The sequence below is a fragment of the Lepisma saccharinum genome, chromosome 11 (assembly GCF_977018435.1).
Source record: "Lepisma saccharinum chromosome 11, izLepSacc3.1, whole genome shotgun sequence".
In the NCBI taxonomy this organism is placed as follows: Eukaryota; Metazoa; Arthropoda; class Insecta; order Zygentoma; family Lepismatidae; genus Lepisma; species Lepisma saccharinum.
In genome coordinates, this window is record NC_139239.1 from 63,863,560 (window position 1) to 63,882,707 (window position 19,148).

At 39.1% G+C, this 19,148-nt stretch overlaps 1 protein-coding gene across 2 annotated transcripts in view; it reads right to left on the reverse strand.

Annotated features, from left to right (window-relative positions):
- Positions 1-2,901: 2,901 nt before the first annotated feature.
- LOC145995287 (uncharacterized) overlaps positions 2,902-19,148 on the reverse strand; it is a 29,135-nt gene continuing 12,888 nt past the window's right edge. For both annotated transcript variants that reach the window (XM_083131880.1, XM_083131882.1), the window contains one exon: positions 2,902-3,163. In XM_083131880.1, coding sequence (XP_082988006.1) covers positions 3,089-3,163 — 75 coding nt within the window. In that variant the 3' untranslated portion in view covers positions 2,902-3,088. The remainder of the gene's footprint in view (positions 3,164-19,148) is intronic.

Consider the following 19,148-nt stretch of genomic DNA (forward strand, 5'->3'; position numbering starts at 1 on the left):
ATGTTGTTTTTACATGTAGGAATCAAAAATTTAAAAATCAGAAATCAGAACACTGGACACTGAAATATGTTACGACATAAATTTTAATACATCACTAGAAATACTTAAACTCTGGTCGCTCACTTACGCAAGACAAAACACTCGCGGACCCATGATGCACCGGGTCAGAACAAGTTAGCATCGCAGACCGCTGATGGTCGGCGTTATACCACACTCTGTGGTTATACGTACATAAACGCTATGTCTCAAGCACCATAGCCTAACCAGTTACGTTAAAGAAGCTTGAAATCACAAAGCTAAGAGTCTAAACTTGGTCCAGAGAAGATAAAACAGTTTCTCTCTGACCTACAAAGGTGCTGAAAGTTTTTACTGTGAATGTTCTAAAACTGTCTCTCTAAAATGTGAATGTCGAACTGTGTTTTCTAAGTCCTTACTTCGTCTTTTCTTTTCGTTCTCCGAAGAATTGTCCTTCACTCTATTGGTCGTTGAACTTTTTGCTCCGCCCACACGTGGTCACTTCTGCATGTAGGGGCGAGAATCGTAACACACGGGGGTGATAAGGGTGAGAATCGCTTAGCATAAAAACACAATAGCACCTTGTTTGAGAGCTGATCTCGAGGAAGAAAAGTACCATGTTCCAATTAAATTTAATTGCTCACAGCTCAATTTATATCGCTTCCAACTCGGACACTTCGTTAAAGTTATGTCTTCCTTGGCTGCCAAAATCCCACTGAAGCGAAGAGATACGAAGAGAAATGTTCTGGCGGGGTTGAAGTTCAAAATCTCATACTATTTACGCTTGTCACTTCACTGTCACTGATCCGAGCCTTCGTGGAATATATGACGTCTCGTCCAGGCTGACATGTGTGGGGCGATTGTCTCGATTCGGAGCCTGGCCACCTGCAAACTCTCTCGAAAACAGAGTATCTTTGTCTAAACGAGGGAAAAAATCTTCTTGGTGGTTTTAAATTTTAAAATGCTCGAAGTTCCGTGATAGGCTCTATCTGGGCTTGAAATTATCTTGACGTGAGCCAGAGTTTAGATGAATTTGTACGGGACAGATATGGGAGTTTATTGCCGGACACACTGTTTCCTTCACCTTGGAGTAGGGGCGGTGATATATGCAGGGCTTCATGGGAAAGAACGCTGGTTCCTTGAGACATAACAGCCCGCTGGTTCCTTGAGGCAGCTGGGTTTCTTCTCAGAGAGCAGAAAAATAAGATCTCGGGGGAAAGCGTAGAAAGACCGATGGAGATTGGAAGTTGTAATTGGCACATCGGTTATACTTTGTTTCACTCTTTGAAGCTCTTCTTGCGTAAAACAAAGATAAGCATGCTGATGGACAATTTGCTTGGTAATACTTGTGCATACAACTGTACAAGTGCCCATACTAACGAATCCCATGCTAGTTTAGCTTCAAGTGTACTCACGCTACATGTTTTAATAATACAAATTTGTAGGATAAGTAATTAAACAGTTTTCATTATACAGGGTAAGTCAAAATGATGGACCCGATTTCAGACATTTATTCTGTGAAATATAATAAACAAATGTTATTGTGAGACATGTGCTAAGAAAGGTAAACTGTCAAAGTTTTTTTCAAACAAATCACAAGTGTTCTATGTGAGCACCTCGCATAACACGGCACACATCAAGCTGATAGTCTATCTCCTGCCAAACCTTGTGTAGCATGTTGCGGTCAATATCAGCAATGGCTGCTGTGATGCGGGCACGCAGGTCATCCAATGTTGTTGGAAGTGGTGCTACGTAAACATGATCCTTGACAAAACCCCACATGAAGAAATCACATGGGGTCAAGTCAGGGGAACAAGGTGGCCAATGAAGGAGAGGTCGATCCTCCGGAGATGCACGGCCTATCCAACGTTGTTCCAATGCCCCATTGAGATGGTCCCGAACGCTGCCATGGTAATGCGCAGGGGCACAATCCAATTGGAGAATGAAATCTGCGCTACTCTCTGCAAGCTGTGGAAGGAGCCATAGTTGCAGCATATCAAGGAAACCAAGTCCTGTCAGAGTACTTTCATGGAAGAAAAATGGCCCATACATCTTTTCATGGGAAATGGCACAAAAGGCATTCACTTTGGGAGAATCGCGTTCGTGTTCCACAAATTCATGGGGGTAGCAGTTCCCCAATTCCTTACGTTGTGTCTATTCACTTTCCCTGAAAGGTGAAAAGTTGCTTCATCACTGTAATTAACCTCTCGGAGAACCCATCCATTTCCATTAATGCGAGGAAATCAGCACAGAAGGACGCGCACAAAGCATAATCAGTGTCTTTTAAGGCTTGAACTAGTTGCAAGTGGTAGGGTTTCATTTGTAAACATTTCCGCAGAACCCGCCAGACAGTTTTCTGTGGAAGTTGAAGTTATCTCGCTGCCCGGTAGGTGGACTTCTGTGGACTCTGCATGGAACATGTGCGCACTCGTTCCACTGTCTCTTTCCCAGTCGACGGTCGGCCAGTCGATTTTTGTTTACAGATGCAGCCCGAATCTCTGAAATGTTCATACCACTTCCGAATGGCCTTCCCCGTAGGTGGTTCTCTCCGATATTTGGTACGTAAATGCCGTTGGCCACTAATCACAGACTTGTTGACATGATAATCAAGCATACAGTAAAATCTCTGTTCTCCAGTCAACGCCATTTTCCTGCTCGCTGCTGACTCCTAGCGGTAGAAAGTGTAAACACTGCATGGAAACTAAACTACAGGATAAATTTCTGTAATCGGGTCCATCATTTTGACTTACCCTGTACTTGATTAAGGAAAATTTAGTATTTCAAGTTATTCTTCTCCACCTTGAACAGTGTTGAACAAATACAAGAAGAGGGAAATTATTGCAAGATATAACTAACTCTAGGTGAAAAATTTCGACCAGCTTTGAATTTCTATGAGAAGTTTTATTTACAAGAGGAAAATAATGAATATAAATTGCACAAATTGGTCCATAGACAATGAAACAACCAAGCACACTTTACAACTCTAACAAGGTACTCTTTTAAAAAAATGTTAAAGATTGTTTGATGCTGTAAGTTGAAAAATGTATCTTCGTCACATAAGATCGGCTGTTATTTAAGTTGTTTTCTTGCGTTCTGCGTGCTGATTGGTAGAAGATATTGGTATTGGTTTGCCTTCGATAGGAACAACCTGGAAACAAAGGATAAAACACAGTGATCAAATTGTCAACAATTGCTCTGGTAGTTTATTTAACACGAAACGGAATGTATTCATTTGTAATAAATAACGATTTATAAATACTTCGTGTTTTATTTGTAGTATTATATCACCTGCCAGTCTCCGTGGCGAGGTGGTTAGCGTAGACGTTTCTTTGCCTGGGTTAGTTCTGAAGTAATTTTGCCTATGAATATATTGATCGTAGCTGTGCAGTTCATAATACGTACAATATAAGGTCACAAAATGTCAATATAACAGCTGCGTTGAGCCCGACCCTGTGGCCGAGTGGTTAGCACATCGCGCTGCGACGCCAAGGGTCCCGGGTTCGAATCCCGGTCGGGCTTGGTTGTTTGTAAATGTCCATTCATCCATTTCATCATTTCATCACTCATCCCCATCTTCGCAAATTAGCCAAGAGGCACAAAACGTGAAGTAAAATAAACTAAATCAATCAACAGCTGCGTTGATTGCTACAGCTATATCATATGCGCTATTTTCCTACGAGCAAGATTCTTGCACAGCCATTTTTCGAGCAGCCAAAAGGATTTCTCAGAAACCACGTGTATTTGTTTACATAGACTTCATTTGTACAATGAACGAAGAATAGGTTCGAATCCAGAAGCATGGACATTTCGTTGTTTTGAGTTTGAGTTTTGTTTTAAGTCCACTTTTATGCACATATAGGATAATTGGGACTGGGCCTATAGTTTAAAGTGGGATCCGAACCACTATGTACCTCCATCGGGTATCGAGCCCGGGACTTCTTGATTACAAGACGAGGACGTTACCACTATGGCATCGGGTAGGCCCGACATTTCATTGTGCTTCTGAGTTCATCTATTTACCATTCATCCACATCTTGACGTAAAAGAACAAGCGCAATTTATATTCTCCGTTGCTAAGCATGTAGCTATCTTTTGACGTTAGTATGTTATTATTTTTACCAAAATTTCATCTTTTTTATACTTGGTTACAGAGTGCGACGTTTTATGGTGGCCCCAAAGCTGCAAGGAGTCAATATTTCCCCTGGTCCAAGATGGATTCACTAAGGTAGGTTGTAGTTATTAGTAATAATAATATTAATAATAATAATACATATAAGTTTTATCTGCCACAACTATTATAGAGTAAGGAAATATAGTTGTGTGTACTATATTGTCAGCGACTCGCCTGCAGCTTCGTCAGTGTTATGTTTTTTTGCTTTCGGTTGTGATGGTTTTAACAGGCTACAAACAAACTGTAATTACATGATATGGACCACATTTATCTGCTATGACGTTATACATGAGACTTGAACCGCTTAATGACGTATCTACGTGGATGTGAGATGTAAATAGGTTAGAGATTATATAGTTGCCTTAAGGGCTGTAAATAGAATTAGTTTAAGTTTAGGTTTAAAGTTTGTGCAACCTAATTTTGAAATGTGGCCAATTTTAAGTCATTATTGAACTTAAAGCGCCCAACAGATCTTTGAGAAGCATTCCTTTCATTTCTGTGAAAGGTAGGACATTAATGCATTATCACAAACCGAGAAGTGACCTTTGATGGAGTGAGTTGACTTTGTAGTACAAGTCTGAAGATGGTTTGAGGTGCTTGGAAAGAACAAAAAATGACGACTTGAATTCCTTAGACAAAATAGTCTAAACATCAGTAAACTGATATCAGAACTAAAGTTGAGTAAACAAGTTGAACGAAAAGTAAAATAAACACTAATACCTCAAGGTATTCGAAACCACGTGAAGAACCAAACATTAAATACAATTGTATTGTAATTGAAATCTGATACTTGTGCTTCTTTTCTTTACATTTTACAGTATCTGCTTACAAAGGGATAAAACAGCCAGGGCGCTCGGGGGCTGGCTGAAGCCCCTTCCGAAATCCTACAAATATCTAATTTAAATACCGGGTGTTCCATAAGTCTGGAACCATAGGAGAAGAACAACGCAAGTTCATGTTAGGAACTTATTATTGTACAACACAGTTCAAGAATGTGTTCAAAGTCGCCACCTGCAAAATAACTTGGATTCGCTCTTCCTTAGTCAGTGCTATGGTTAGTCATACAGTTGATTTGTTGTTTTTAAGTCAACTTTATGCACAGTAAGGCTAATCGGCTTGCGCCTCCACCGGGTATCGAACCCGGGACCCCTTGATTATAAGGATTATAAGGCGACAACGCTAAGTCAGTGCTATGGTTTGCCTGTAACAGAAAAAGGGTAATATGAACAATACCTATGGTTCCAAACTTACGGGACACCCGGTAGTATAAAGCGGCAATTAATTTTACTTCCGTAGCAGGATCAAACATCTTGTACACTGTTGCAATATACTGAGAAATTTATATTCAGGGCTTCTACCACTCATTTTTTTCGCCTTTAGATGGCAGCTGCTGATAAGGGATGAGCTCTCCCCCTCCCCGAAATAAAATGCTGGCTACGGGTCTAACACATGGTATTGGTATTGCTCCTTGCAACATAACATTTAGCGGAAGGGAAAGGAAAAACCCAGGTTAGGAATTCTGATATTTGTTCCCGGACACAATGCGAATACTCGTAAATTTGCATTCAAGTCTCGTGATACGATACTTACAATACCGTCTGATGACGTATGAATCATCATACCCGTCGTCTTACGTCCCGTGACAGTAAACAGTGAGCGTAATGTTTAATTTACGCATATTGGATTATGAAACTCCCGGAAATCGTTAACACGATTGAAAAGTCATGTATTCGCGTTCACAATGGCGGGAATAATAATAATTTAGTCATACAGTTTAGGATTTCGATAAAGCTGCTTCCTACTGAGTCTTGAGCCGCGTCGGTCGTTGAGGGCTTCGAGTGATCGACTCACGATGAGTCTGGGTTCAAGTCCCGTTCAAGTCATTGGTGTTTCACTGTTTGCTCTTTGACACAGGGAGTCGTAACGTAACGAAATGGAACGGTATTTTCAATTACGATTTCCGTTACGTTACAACCAGAAACAGAATAACTTTTTTCGTGAACAGAAACGTTACCTCAGGTATATGAACATTACGTTACAGGTGTGCATAACGGTACCGAACCATAACTGATCTCTAAAGGAGTAGGTCTTCACGTGACACTTTAACGTTACATCCATTGCCGGCAACCAGTAACGTTACAGGGTAAGAAAGAGGTTCGTCACGTATTGACTAGTAACTTTAGTGTGTGTGGAAAGTGATAGTAACGTTACAATTAACCAGTAACTTAATTGAGGTCACGGCTGTAAAAACGTTACACTCCTTTTTTCAAAGCAACAACGTTATTTATAGCTGGTATGATACAGACGTTCCGATGTGCAATACCGTGTCCGATGCCGTGTTCCGGAGAGAATAACATAAGCCCTGCGTCAGGTCAACCTTGCAGCAGGTTTTAGCATATGTAGATCCAAACGTGCGCGCAAGAATATAGTTCCACTGAGACGGGTTCTATTCCGACACAACTGCATACTTGCAAGAAAACAGTTATTTAATTTGTAATATACAGACAAAATAATACATTGATTAGCAGGTATGGACTTAATTGGTTGCAATCACTGTGCAGACGAACTTAGAACCGCAGATTCGCCAACTCGAATCTGTAATGCGTTGAAGAGACATTGAAACTTTAGAGCGAGTCGAGCGAGACTGAATGCGTTGCAGAGCGCGTGAAATCGCTGATACCAGTGTTGCACCTCCCACTATTTTAACCCTATGTTTATTGTAGAGCGGCGAGAATGGCTGAATCTCCTGTTCAGCGCGCGGTTTTACCCGAATGTTATTTTGGGCTTCATCCGAAAGGAAATGTTCTTCAAAGTCAAGCAAGTTGTTTTAAATGCATAATCCTCCTTGCGGCAACAAGATCAAAGTAAAACAGGGCGTGAGGTGATTTGCCGTCAATGTGCACACGAATTGTATCACGGGTGTTGAATGATTTGCGGTTTGAGTTTAGCAAGAGGAAACGATTGTTTGTTGTTTGACGACAAAAGAATCTCCGCGGTATTAAAATATATCGCAGTGAGAAGAAACATGTTTATTATTTGGACGAGACGTCCTTCAACTCGGTGGGTGGGGGAAGGGGTAATAAAACATGGAAGGATACCACCATGCAAAACCACCGCCAGGGCTGAAGAAACCGACGATGAGGGGAAGGGGGAGGCTTATTGTTTCACCCACTGGCGGCAATGAAAGCTTTGTTGAAGGCGCATATTTACTGTTCCGCGCAAAGAAAGGGAAGGGTGATTATCAGCAAGAAATGGACAGACCAAGATTTGAATCCTGGTTTAGTGAAGTGATTCATAAATTGAAACCAGAGTAATAGCGACAGACAATGCACCTGATTGTATATATCACCAATAACAAATCATGCTTTTTTGGTGGTACAACTTGAAGTGCGTGTGTCTTACAGTAACGGATGTATTGCGAACGAAACAAACAAGTTTTTCATAAATCTATTTCTTTCTAAACCAAAAACAATAATTTGTCATTAAATTCAAGAGGGGCCTATCGTTGTTTACTTTTATCTTTGTTTATTTTTATTTTTGCGTGCTCGAAATATACACACATGCTCTCATGTTTAGAAGTTGTTTCGCTCTTATATTAATGACACATTTATTAAATAATATATGCGCAGAAAGTACTTTTAAAATGTTATGTTTCAGGAGACAAAGAGAAGCAAAAATACAATCCACTTGACATGCATGCGGGTTTTGATGTGTTGTGCGGTTGGCAATACTGTAGATTTTCTCAGTGTCTCCGATGTAAGCAGCTCGGCGGTTGAGGAAAGACTGGCACGGAAGATTCTGAGCTCAGTTCTCGCGCGGATTGATACATAAAACCTGCTGCAAGGTTAACCTGACGCTTGGTTTTCTTAGGTCTCTCGTATAATTGTGCTCGTTACTTTTGTAACGTTACAGTTCTTTTCCTCCACAAAAGTCTGTTTCGAAAAAGTGATACACATATCCGTTACGAATAACAAATACCGTTATCGAAGGCGTTTTCGAAGAAGCCTCATAATTATGATCGGCAGCATACTAACATTACAGTACTTTGACCCCTTGAAAGTCACTAAGTTAGAATACGTATTTTCGTTTTGGATGTCAGTAAAAAAATTAAATTGTAAAACAAAACGTTCGAAAACATCCGTAAACAAAATTCGGCGTGACAAAAGTTCTGATTATTGGAATTTACTTATTAACTATGTATTTATCACAAATATATTTCTTTTCTGCATACTTAATCGCTTTATGTGAATTTGTTCTAATTTGATTATTTATGCTAGATGAATTTTAACATGTACGTTCTCTTTATACGATAGCAAAGCAAACGTTTGTTGAGGGAAAACGTTTATATCTATCTATCTCTCTCTCTGTTTACATGTATTACATCATTTTTTTTAAAAAAAAAATACAGTTGATTGCCGATGAGAATGATTCGTGCTTAGATTAAGTTGCTGAAGGACGAAACATAAAGGACCAACCATGGTCGAGCCAAAAAATCATCCGTGCCACGCGTTCGTCCACCTAAGCGAGAGGCAAGCTTTCTCCTATCGGAAGACGAAAAATAATTGCTTGTTGGGCGACCTTGAGAAGGCGAACCGAACTGATAGCAGCAGCACCATGCAAAATCGGAAAATCTGAATCCTGAAACTTTGTACACGTGACCTTCGATCACGAAGCATCCGAGTAGACAACGCCTTGGGGCTATATGAAAGGCACTTTTGGCAAGTAGAAAATGCGTAGAAACGAAATGTTAGATGGAATTGTTGTACGAAACAAACGAAACCGCGTTTGTGCAACTGGTCTGTAGCTAGACAGGCAAGAATTGTATGGAAAGTGATTCTCAAAACTAAGCGAATAAAAGGACAGTATATTTTATCATTTACAAGGGCCCTCATCCGCTTACAATTTTGAAAATTACTTTCAGTAATTCTTGTCTTCTTGGACAGGAGGTGCATTAAACTTTTTGGTGTAGAAACAGACAGAACGCCCGCCTACCTACCACGTTTGAAAGAAGGGCATAGACAGACAAGAAAGTAATTTTCAAGAACGCAAGAACGGCAGTCGACATGGACATTGAGCAACGTGTGACAGAAATACAATCGGAACAAAGGACAAGATTATTCAAGAAACAGTAATTTTATAAAACTTCCTATCATTAACTCAAACTCAGTTCATCCTTTTATCCTCTTTTGTTTGTTATACTTTTGTATTATTCATGTTTTATATCGCTTTTCTGCCACTTGTAGATAATCGCGACGATGAAGATGAATGATGATCATATTAAATCTATGAAGGGATGCTTACAAAAGAAAACCAGCCATGCCCAGATGTCTACTCGAACTTGAAATGTTTGGTACTGAGTGTTTGAGTGGATCACTAAACGACTTCGGCCTTCGAGGCTACGGTTTCAGTTGCAACATGCAGTATAATTACGTTTCTACTACTCTGAATTGACCAAAGCATGTGGTATGTATCCTTCATTTTACTTAAAAAGCCCCTTTGATACATGAGATACTACAAATAATTTCAGGCATACCCTCGAATTCTGATTGCCTGGCACTTTTTTTTTTTAACTAAGTAATGAAGTGACGTTTATATTCATATTAGGTCTACGACTAGCTCGAACTAAAAACTCTTGTGAAATACTGTGTATATGTTATCTTTGTGAAGTGAGGAACTTCATATTTTGCTAAGAAAATATGTATGAAAAATTATATTTGTAGCTACTACTTGAAGAATTCAAATTATTATTATGATGGAATTTCAACTTACGTATACTCTGTATACGTATAATGTGTTATCGGAGAGGAGTTTTTGTCTCGCAGTCAATTTATTTTTAGTTGAGGAACTCGAGAGTAAGTTGGAAATATATAATGACCCACGTTGTGGTGTGCTGTTCGAATAATCAGAATTGGAGTGAGAGAAATCTGTAGTTAACTTAATTCAACACGTCAATTTGTAACTGTGAATGCAAGTTTTCTTTGATTTAGCAGGAAATCAGTCTGCTATTGTTGTAAGTAATAAATGGAAATATATATATTTTCTGCTCGAGTAGGAATCCGCAGCCGTTATCCAATCAATCAGTTTCTGTGTGTGAAACTTCTGTCTAGGAAAGCTACATACAATTTGCTTTTAATAACAGCAGCTTCAAAATAACCTATCCATTCTTGTCATGCCAAGTAATGTTTGATTTTGATTTGTTATATTTAACTTTGGTTTTATGCCACTTTTGGCTAATCGCGAAGACGAGGATGGGTGATGAAATGACAAAATTGATGAAAGGACATCACAAAGAAAATAATGCACAGGCTGTGATCCGAACTCGGAACCTGTGGCGTCGTATTGCACTGCGCTAACCACTCCGCCACGGAGCTCTGCGAAGTAATGTTTGACCATACATTGTTCATGAAATAAAAACATAACATATACAGTGGCTCACATTAGTAATCAAATACGTAGCATCTTGCTGCATTTCTTCACAATATTTGAAAATTAACAACATGTACATAAATATAAACGATGGTGAAATATTTATACGCATTTCTTAAAGTTATATGTAACTTTTTTTTAAAATTTTGGGTGCGTCAGCACTTAGGCTATTTTGCACCCGCCACGTTATACGGGGTGCAGCCCCTTACCATAACAAATAACATAACTGTAATGTCGCATAACTGAAATATTAAAATATTCTGACAGGTTAAAAGCTGAGGCTGTAAAGAGGCACTCAGCGCATATGACAGAAAGCAGGAGAACACACAGAATTATACTAGCCATAGGGCCAGTCGCCAGAGTCTCGTTAGTCTGCAAAGAGCAGTCCAGGGTGTACTACGTGGAATGAAGTTGAGGATTGGATGTAATACGTGGAAGGTCACCCCTTACACCCCTGTTACGTTTTCAAATCTGAAAATAGTTATTTATGTTTGGGTGTGAAAAAGAGATCACTTTAATATTCAGACAAATCGTGAAAGCCTTCTGTTTCTGTTAAGCTACGTTTCCATTCTGACAAGTTCCAGACCCATGACGCGCAACATGTGCCGGCGCATGTTGCGCGTCATTCAGTGCACTGTTTCCAATTCAAAACTACTTCTGCAAAATACGCCCGCAATAGCACCGGAGTGCAGGACTTGAGTGTAGCGTTGTTCCATTGTGCTTTAGAGTAGTCAGTGTTTCTTCTCTTGTATTGTAATAATTTGGTAGTGATTTAACTTGTGTAAAGATGAACAATACAACTATGGCGGGTTTTGTGGTTATGGCAGGCGCGTACCATGAACTTGTAAAAATAAGAGGCGAAAACGACCTAGATGGTGGATTAGAAATTTTCTAGCGAAAAGAAATTCGGAAGGAGCATATAACTCGTTGATGAGAGACTTACGTCTTCAAATTGGATACGAAAACTTTGTAAGAATGACTGTAAGTGATTTTGCATTGTTATTAAATCTTGTTGGACCACATATTGTAGTCGCGTCGTCTGTTTCTACTCTAGTGCGCATGCCCCAGGAACTTGCTGCAAGCTGTTTCCATTGTCCGCGGCGCATGTTGTGCGTCTTAATTGTTGGGGCAATTTTGTCCCCGGCACTTGCGCCGCGGCATGTTGCAGACAGTTTCCATTTCAACAAATGCTTGGCACATGCAGCGTCGCATGCCGCGCGTCATGTTGCACGGCAAATTTGTGGTAATAGAAACGAGGCTTTTCATAGTTTTTTTTACTGGTCAACTACAGTGCGGGGAAGGAACAATTTATGCTACTTCCTGACTACATTTGTTAACAGTAGCTGCATTGCTCCCTGACTGAAGTACGAGAAAAATGGGTAACAAAAATACAACATTTGACGAATGGCAGCTATACATTTTTTTACCGTACCTAACCAAAGGGTACAGGGAAATTGAAAATGTTAAGTAGTACATGTAAGCGTACCGTGGGTGATGCAATAAAACGTAATGAAAAGCAAAATGAGGTAGACACCGTATCTCAGAAAATTCAACCAAGAGAAATAGGAGAACGAAATGAACGAGCTTCAGTATAAAAAATCAAGACCACTTTCCTCATCCCCACCCCCTTTCCAAACCAAGAGCTCCGAAAGCAGCTGTGCAACTTGGAGCAGGCATTGGGACTGCTGTAGGGTTCAGTAGCGTTTCGTCCGAAAGCAAAATTTCTAGAAAAATGCTACAGTTCGTCTGTGACGGTTTAATGAGTTGCGTTTCGTTCGAGCCTGGCTGATGATGAGTCACACCTTGACTAACCACTGGCAGCGATGGAATTGGTGACAAGTATACCTCGGTTTACAACTTTTAAAACTACATTGCATAGACAGCGGAGTGCAGACTCAAGACAAATTGTCGAGAGAGAGGTCCCGGGTTCGATACCCGGTGGACGCACAAGTGGTTCGGATCCCACTTTAAACTGTAGGTCCAATCCCTATTAGCCTTAATGTGCATAAAGTGGACTTAAAACAACAAATCAAATCAAAACAAATCGTCGAGAGGAAGTGAACTTGCATCTAGAAATTTTAGTCATGGCAGATGGCAACACTTTCTTACTATCTGACAACTACGAAGGTGAGATTTGCAATTTCCAGAGGGAAAGAAATATTAAAACAAAAAAAATATATTTTCTTCGATGGAGCATTTAAGAGTGTTAGCAAGAGTTTGCTTCATTATACACTATTAGGATGGTAGCCCTCGGACGAAACGCTACTTGGTCAGGTAACCGTAAGTTGCCTGTTCCTGGAATTCGGACGCGAAACGCTACGCCACGTGCTGTACACCTGGTGGTTCAGAAAGCGAAGATGAGCATGAGCGACGAATGTTGAAACTGATGAAGGGACACTCACAGAGAACACTCATGCGCAGGTCGGGATTCGAAACCGGGACCCCTGGCGTTGTAGTGCGCTGTGCTAACCACTCTGCCATGTAATATTTTTTATTTACTCATTTTTAGCTACTTCCTTTTAAACTAACTAACTAACTAACTCTCTAGCTTTCTTAAACCCGAAGGTTCATGGCTGCAGCAACACAGGCCTTCCATCTGTCCCTATATTGAGCAAGATCTATATACTCTTTTCCATCCCTACCGATTTCCTTTAGGTCCATCTCAACGTTGTCCCTCCATCTTGGTCTTGGCCTTCCTATAGGTCTCTTACCATCAGGTTTCCCAACAAGAATCCTATAAACTCCTCTTTCCTCTCCCATTCGTGCCATATGGCCTGCCCACCTAAGTCTTCTTGATTTAATTAGTCTAATAACATCTGGACATGAATACAAATTATGTAGTTCTAAATTATGTAACCTTCTCCACTCACCTGTCTCCTCATCCCTTTTAGGTCCAAATATTTTCCTAAGAACCTTATTTTCAAATACTCTCAATTTATGTTCCTCTTTCAATGTAAGGGACCAAGTTTCACACCCATATAATACGAGCACTACATACAGTGGCGCAGGAAATTTTTGAAGGGGGGTACTATACCCCCTAAATCCGTAAATCGAGTTGTACCCCCTGTACCCCCCCTTGCTAATTTGGCAGCAGACGCAAGATGAAAGAACCTATTTTAAGTTCACCCAATAAAAAAGTGTATATTGTTTATAACTTATAGGCCTAAACATTATCTACCTTACCACAGAAATTCAAACCATTCTAAACTTATTCTACTACATTGTGGTTGCTACTAGTTTGTTCATTGACCTATGTTTTTGGAAACCTCTTTAAGGAGATGAAAATTGTTTAAAATGTGTGTGGAACGATGGAATCAGATTTGCTCTCAGAAAATCACGCTGCATAGGAATGGTCCTTTGCGTAAGGGGGGGGGGATACACTTTTCTAAAGAAGTGGTCGCATCGATTCGAAGATAAGATACAAATCTTCATCAGAAGAGTATAAGACTGACCCCATTTTCTTTTGAATATTTAAAATGGAATTCTCCAAAACGAAATACTTACACGAACAAGACGAGACACTACAGACCAACTTGGGGGTACAATGTACTGCTGTACCTCACCCATATTTTTCATAACTTTGTAAGAGGGTGTTCGAAAAACTATACTTAAATGTACTATATATTAAGAGATTTTGAAAATAGAGTCCCGATTAGCCTATCTGAGCATGAAGTGAATCTAGAATAAGTTTTAATAACTTCTGAGTGGAAACCGAAACAAAAATAAACACAAACATGAACGAGAAGGACCTCGCCACACAGGAGACGATATGAGGCTGTGACATTTCTCGACTCATCGCATCGCGATATTATCATTCCTAGGTGAAATGAAATTTTTCCTAGACATTTAAACAGGGTTCAATTTGCGATATTATCAGAGGAGGGGGGAGGGAATTATTTTTAGTATTAGGTATACTTATAATTGGACATTAATTACTTAAAATCTAATTTTGGTATCGAATGCAACACAAACACAACGCCATTTTAAGTTATACTTTAAAGTTAAACTGTAAGAAAATTACATTAGTCAGATGAATGCACGAGATAAATTAAATTCACTGCAGGTTCTATTCGTAGATTGTGGATTGGATTCGCAAGGTCTTTGAGTGAGATGAGAATGTTTGATTGATTTATTTGGTTTATTTTACTTCTCATTTCTGCCACTTTTGGCTAATCGCATAGATGAGGATGGGTGATGATATGATGAAATTGAAGAAAACCCACATGCCCAACCTGGGACCTCTGACGTCAAAGCGCGCTATGCTAACCCCTCCGCTACGGAGGCCGGCGAGGTGGGAATGTGTTTTGGATTTTCTTTGTAGATGCGAAAATCTTTAACTGGGACGCGCTCATGCTTTTGCTTACATTAAAGTTTACCTCACATTAACGAGAAATTGACATGTCACCCTAAAACACACGCATGTATCTGCATTTAATACTACTCTATACGAAAAGAAACCTTGGGCGGTTCTTCATATTATCTGTCCACCAAAGATTGAAACGAAAAAAACAACTTTTGAGAGTATGCCTTTTCTTGCTTCCTCTGACATCTGAAGAATTTCGGTTTTGTATATGTAACGATAGTACTTTCAGTGCTTGAAGAGTGTCATTAGGTACAGCTAATTATATAACAAATAAATGTTTTGTCAAATGTTTCACAAATATTTCAAAGTTAGATTTCTTACGAGTTGATCGGGAACCATCTCAACTCAGTTTTTTCTCTCTTTTTTAATACAACGCCCTACAGATGTCTGAGTAAATACCAAATAAATGGCTTCTAAAAGACATTGGATGTGGTACACATCTGCCATAAATTGTTTAAAGATATTTTTTTGCGTAGCTATGGGAATTTAAAATTAGAATGAACTGAAGTGGAACTCTATAAATATGATATATTCAATAATGTGGTTTATATATCCAGAGGGTGGGAGGTGATTATTCCTGGTTGGGGTGGCTCAAGATCCTCCTCACCCCCTTTAATCTCAACCTGCATTAAAAAGAATAGATGTATCTTTGTTCGCAATTTTCATATTTCGAACTCCTGATATTAAATTCAAATAAGCCCAGAACGAAGTCCAGAGCTATATATGTTTCAGAATTGTTATCTGGTTTTAAAATCTGTTTTAAAAAAACAAATTCTAAGAGAAACAAAGAAAAAAATAGTTATGCAAATTTTGCATTAACATAACAGGATATTCGTGTGTGCTGTTCTAAAATAGAATATTTCCCATGGCTTCACATTATACCTAAGTATCAAGGACGTACAGTGAGTCACATAATTATTCGGACAGATAAGGTTTCTGAATTGACGTAGTCGTGATATAATACGATGATAAATGTTTAATATTTATTTAACAAATAAAACTCAATATGAGCACACTGTTAATTATCTTAAATTATGTTTAATATAATATATTAGTAAAATATTTTCATTAAACAAAAACATTTTTTGTGGGTTCAAAAAAATTATTCGGACACATGGAAGGAGAAACAGGAAAACACGCTTGAAAAGCAACGAACAGAAATGTCAGTATCTGGTAGGCATCCCTTTCATTTTTAACACCTCGGATAAACGATTTGGCATACTTTCTACCAATTTTCTGGTGTACACTGGCGATATGTTGGCCCATTCATGTTGAAGTCTCTCCTTGAGGTCTGCCTTCGAGGTTATAGGTGTTTTCTTCACTTCTATTTCCAACTTACACCAGAAGTGCTCAATGACGTTCAAGTCTGGAGACTGCGGTGGAGGATGGAGCACTTTTGGGCAGTTGTACAATAACCATTCTTGTACTACGCGGGAAGTGTTCTTCGGGTCATTATCTTGATAAAACATAAAGTTACAGAGAATGCCCATCATTTCAGCACTAATCTTTAGATTTTACTTCAGAATGTCAAGGTAACGGTACCTGTTCATTGTCTGTTCGATGAAAGCCAATTTACCAACGCCTTGGGCCGACATGCAGCCCAAACCATTACGTGACCACCCCCGTGCTACACTGTTGCTTGCAAACTTTTCCCTCGGAGCTCCTCATTTGGTTTACGCCACACTGTTACCCTCCCATCTGACTCACAAATATTGAATTTACTCTCGTCAGTGAAAATTACCCGATTCCACCATGTCTGATCCTTTCCTAAGTGTTCCTTTGCGAACACCAGTCTTTTTGTCCTGTTTGGCTTACTTACAAATGGCTTTCTCCTAGCTACACGACCATGATAGTTTGCCCTTCTGAGCACTCTTCGTATAGTTTCAGGATGACTATGCTTTCCACACTCCTCAGCTACCTCAGCACACACCATTGGAGCACTCATCTTTGTTTTTTTTAAATTTTCCTCACGATTACTGTCTCTTATCTGGGGGAAAAAAAATCTTGGTCTCCCTGTATGACCGTGGGACTCGATCCTGTCTTCATCTTTAAATCGCTTAATAATATCTGCAACTGTACTTTTTTCATTTTCAACATTGAGGCTATTGCACGGTAAGTTTTACCCTTAGCGTGGTGCCATATCACTAACTGACGTTGTTCAAATGAACTTTCCTTTTCTCTTCGCTCCATTTCTACATAGAAAATGTTCTTATATCACAACTTTGTTAAACAAAACGCGATCGTAATTGCTATAGAAACCTACAGGAAACCAGAGTTAATATATATGAACAGAGTATCAATCAATTCGTAAATCGAAATTGTCACTCTATCGCAAACTTACGTTAACATTTACAATGTGTCCGAATAATTTTGTGGCACTATTTTTGCAACGGTAGGGATTCATCCTTCGTTATATTGTTGCTGATGTTCGTTTTTTAACTTTTTATCGTCCAATTTTGTGCTAAACATTACATTTTTTAAACGAAAATCAACTTCAACGCTGTACACAGATTTCACTCCCTTCCCGCTCTTAAACGTTAGAAATTTACTGTGTTTGATTGATTTAGTTTAGTTTATTTTACTTCGCGTTTTGTGCCTCGTGGCTAATTTGCGAAGATGGGGATGAGTGATGAAATGATGAAATTGATGAATGGACATTCAGAAACAACCAAGCCCGACCGGGATTCGAACCTGGGACCCTTGGCGTCGCAGCGCGATGTGCTAACCACTCGGCCACAGGGTCGGGCGAAATTTACTGTGTGTCCGAATAATTATGTGACTCACTGTATTTAGGAGGGGGTCCGGACACTTCCCCGAAAGACTTAGCAAGAAGTAAAAGTAAATAACCAAAATATAATTGTTTAGCTAGCATTTGTTATATAATCGATGGGTATTTCCGCTGAACTTATTGGAAGGCAAGGAATTTGGCTCATACGGCTTTGAAAGGTTCCAAACATTTATGCACACAACTAATGGTAATATCCATAAAATATTAATCAGAAACTTTACTTTTCGTTAATTGGATCTAACTTTTGTTTGTTATTCAATAAATATTCAATTAATTTTCTATTTGACATTAAATTCCTTGCCAGGGCAGTTGTTTTTATGCAAATCTTAGCGATCTTAACTACATGCAAGCTAGATGCTGTTATATCTCTATCCTTTTACTATCCTTTACCTATTCACGTAACAACAACAATACAATATTAATTAACTTACATATTTAATTAATATTTAATTTAATTAAATATAATAATTATTATTATTTATTATTATTATTATTTATTATTATTATTATTGCAACACTTGGTTGGACCCCCCGAAATATATTTCTAGGTGCAGTAGTATGGGTGTTTATATATATGGGAGGCTGAATTTTGTACCCCCCAAATGAAAAACGTTCCTGCGCCACTGACTACATACAAAATTACTGTTTTGTATATTTAAACTTTTAGTTTCTTAGTTATTAAACTAGAAGACAAAAGTTTATGAAGAGAGAAGTAACATGAATTTCCTGAATTAAGCCTACTTTTTATTTCCTCTTTAATATAACTTTCATTTGTTAATATTACTCCTAAGTATTTGAATTCGGAAACTGGTTCAAACGAGTTGTTATCAATAATTAGATTTTGATTATTACCTAACCCTTGGTTTCGGTTTGTAAGCATATATTTAGTTTTCTCTTTGTTAACTTCCAAACCTACCTCTTTAGCAGTTTTGAAAAGTATTTTAGCATTATTCTTAATCTTAGCATGCTGTGGAGCAAATTGTGGTTTTGCATTAAAGGGAAGACACGCGAATACCACTACTCACTCGTGCATGCAGTGATCGAAGTGGTAGTTTGTAGCTAGGGTGAAACGAGCCTTGGAAATCGGTCGGGAAGTTGTTTGTTATTGTTTCACATAATTTGTAGGTAGTCACACGTAGTCTGAGAAACAGAAAAGTCACACATACAAGAACCTTGCTTGCAGGCCACGGATAATAATCCTGGGGAAGTGGCGCTACCAGCTCCTATTTTCCAAAATTTGGCACGTTAGGTATTACACCAGATGTGTCATTTGGGTATGATACATTTTTATTATATTCCTGTGGAGATTCGAACACTGTTCTCGGCTTGCGAGCCAGCTTAAATCGGCGTTAGCGTCCAATGTTTCGAGCGCATACATTGCTCCC